This window comes from Chiloscyllium plagiosum, unplaced genomic scaffold (genome assembly GCF_004010195.1).
Source record: "Chiloscyllium plagiosum isolate BGI_BamShark_2017 unplaced genomic scaffold, ASM401019v2 scaf_14799, whole genome shotgun sequence".
In the NCBI taxonomy this organism is placed as follows: Eukaryota; Metazoa; Chordata; class Chondrichthyes; order Orectolobiformes; family Hemiscylliidae; genus Chiloscyllium; species Chiloscyllium plagiosum.
Window position 1 is genome coordinate 23,149 of NW_025213281.1, and position 1,573 is coordinate 24,721.

Genomic DNA, 1,573 nt, shown 5'->3' on the forward strand with positions numbered 1-1,573 from the left:
CTGTGTTTTTGTTTACCGCTGTTTACCTATTACTTACTCATCAATACGACTTAACTCTGTGATTTGTCTATATTGCTCACAAGACAAACTTTCTCACTGTGCCTGGGTACACGTGACAATAAATTCAATTCAATTCAATCCAATTCAATTTAATTCAATCCCATCCAATCCAATCCAATCCAATTCAATTCAAGTACTCTCCCCCACACTCCGAAAGGGCCTTGACCATTTTCCTGCAGGGGATAGACAGATTATTGTGAAGCGAGGAGTTGTAAGTTTATTGGAGGAGGCAACAATATGTCGCTGCTATAATCAGACCAGCCATCATCTTATTGAGGGGGGCTAGCAGGTTGGGAGGGGAGGCAGTGTGAGAGGCATCCTCCTGACTTTTCGAGTGGAAAGACACACACGCACATGAATTCCTGCGATGCAGCTTTCCTTTATTCGTGAAGCAGGGAAACACGAGCGAACATTCCCGGGCCCACGCACGCCGGCAGAGCCTGATACTCCCAGAGCAAACCCGACCACCTCAGGCGACAGTGAAGCTCACAAGGCAAGAGGGGGGGGGAGTGAAGGGAAGAATGGAGGGGGGAAAGGGGCAGGGGTGTGCGGGGGCTACACCTCGGGGAGGGGAGGGGAGGGATTAATCAGAGACCCGGTATCCGTGGAAGTTCAGGGAGGCTGCCTGCCTCAGCACGGCCCCTTTTTTGAGCTGCACGCTCACATTGTCCCCCTTCTCCAGGAAAATCAGGTCGGTGCGTTCAGAAAACTGAGTGCTGCCCTCCGGCAGGTTGCTGTAGATGGAGCTGACCTCGACGTTGTTCTTCATGAGGGTGACGGAGGTCGCTATCCCTTTGCCTGGGAACGAGGAGTAGACGAAGGAGTAGACGCCTTGGATGGGGCAGGTGAAGATTCCAGTGGTGCTGTTGTAGCCTTCCTCTCGGTTCAGAATAACCTGGTCAAACACGAAGGGGACGCCCGTCATGGTGATATTATCACCTTCCGAGTAGGAGACAGCGAACAGTGCAGCGTGGTGGTCATGGGCCTCTGGCAGAGACAGAGAGACAGAGAGGGAGAGAGAGTGAGCACTTCAATATGAACACACAGCACAAGTCATCTCATCACTGGTTAAAAACACTATCTCACCATCCTCACCCCAATTCTCAGCATTTGGTTCTTTGGGGCTGCACGGCGGCTCAGTGGGTAGCGCTGGTGCCTCCTACTGCCAGGGAGCCAGGTTCGATTCCAGCCTCAGCAACTGTCTGTGTGGAGTTTGCATATTCAATCCCAGTGTCTGCATGGGTTTCCTCCCACAATCCACAGATGTAAAGGTTAGGGTGGATTGGCCGTGCTAAATTGTCCCCGTGGTGCCCAGGGATGTGCAGGTTAGGGTGGATTGGTCGTGCTAAATTGTCCCTGTGGTGTCCAGGGATGTGCAGGTTAGGGTGGATTGGCCGTGCTAAATTGTCCCCGTGGTGCCCAGGGATGTGCAGGTTAGGGTGGATTGGCCGTGCTAAATTGTCCCCGTGGTGCCCAGGGATGTGCAGGTTAGGGTGGATTGGTCGTGCTAAAT

At 52.7% G+C, this 1,573-nt stretch overlaps 1 protein-coding gene across 1 annotated transcript in view; it reads right to left on the reverse strand.

Annotated features, from left to right (window-relative positions):
* Positions 1-423: 423 nt before the first annotated feature.
* The window catches only part of LOC122547596 (cerebellin-3-like), a 7,327-nt gene continuing 6,177 nt past the window's right edge, over positions 424-1,573 (reverse strand). Inside the window, exon 2 of the mRNA XM_043686201.1 lies at positions 424-1,047. Coding sequence (XP_043542136.1) covers positions 644-985 — 342 coding nt within the window. The 5' untranslated portion in view covers positions 986-1,047 and the 3' untranslated portion in view covers positions 424-643. The remainder of the gene's footprint in view (positions 1,048-1,573) is intronic.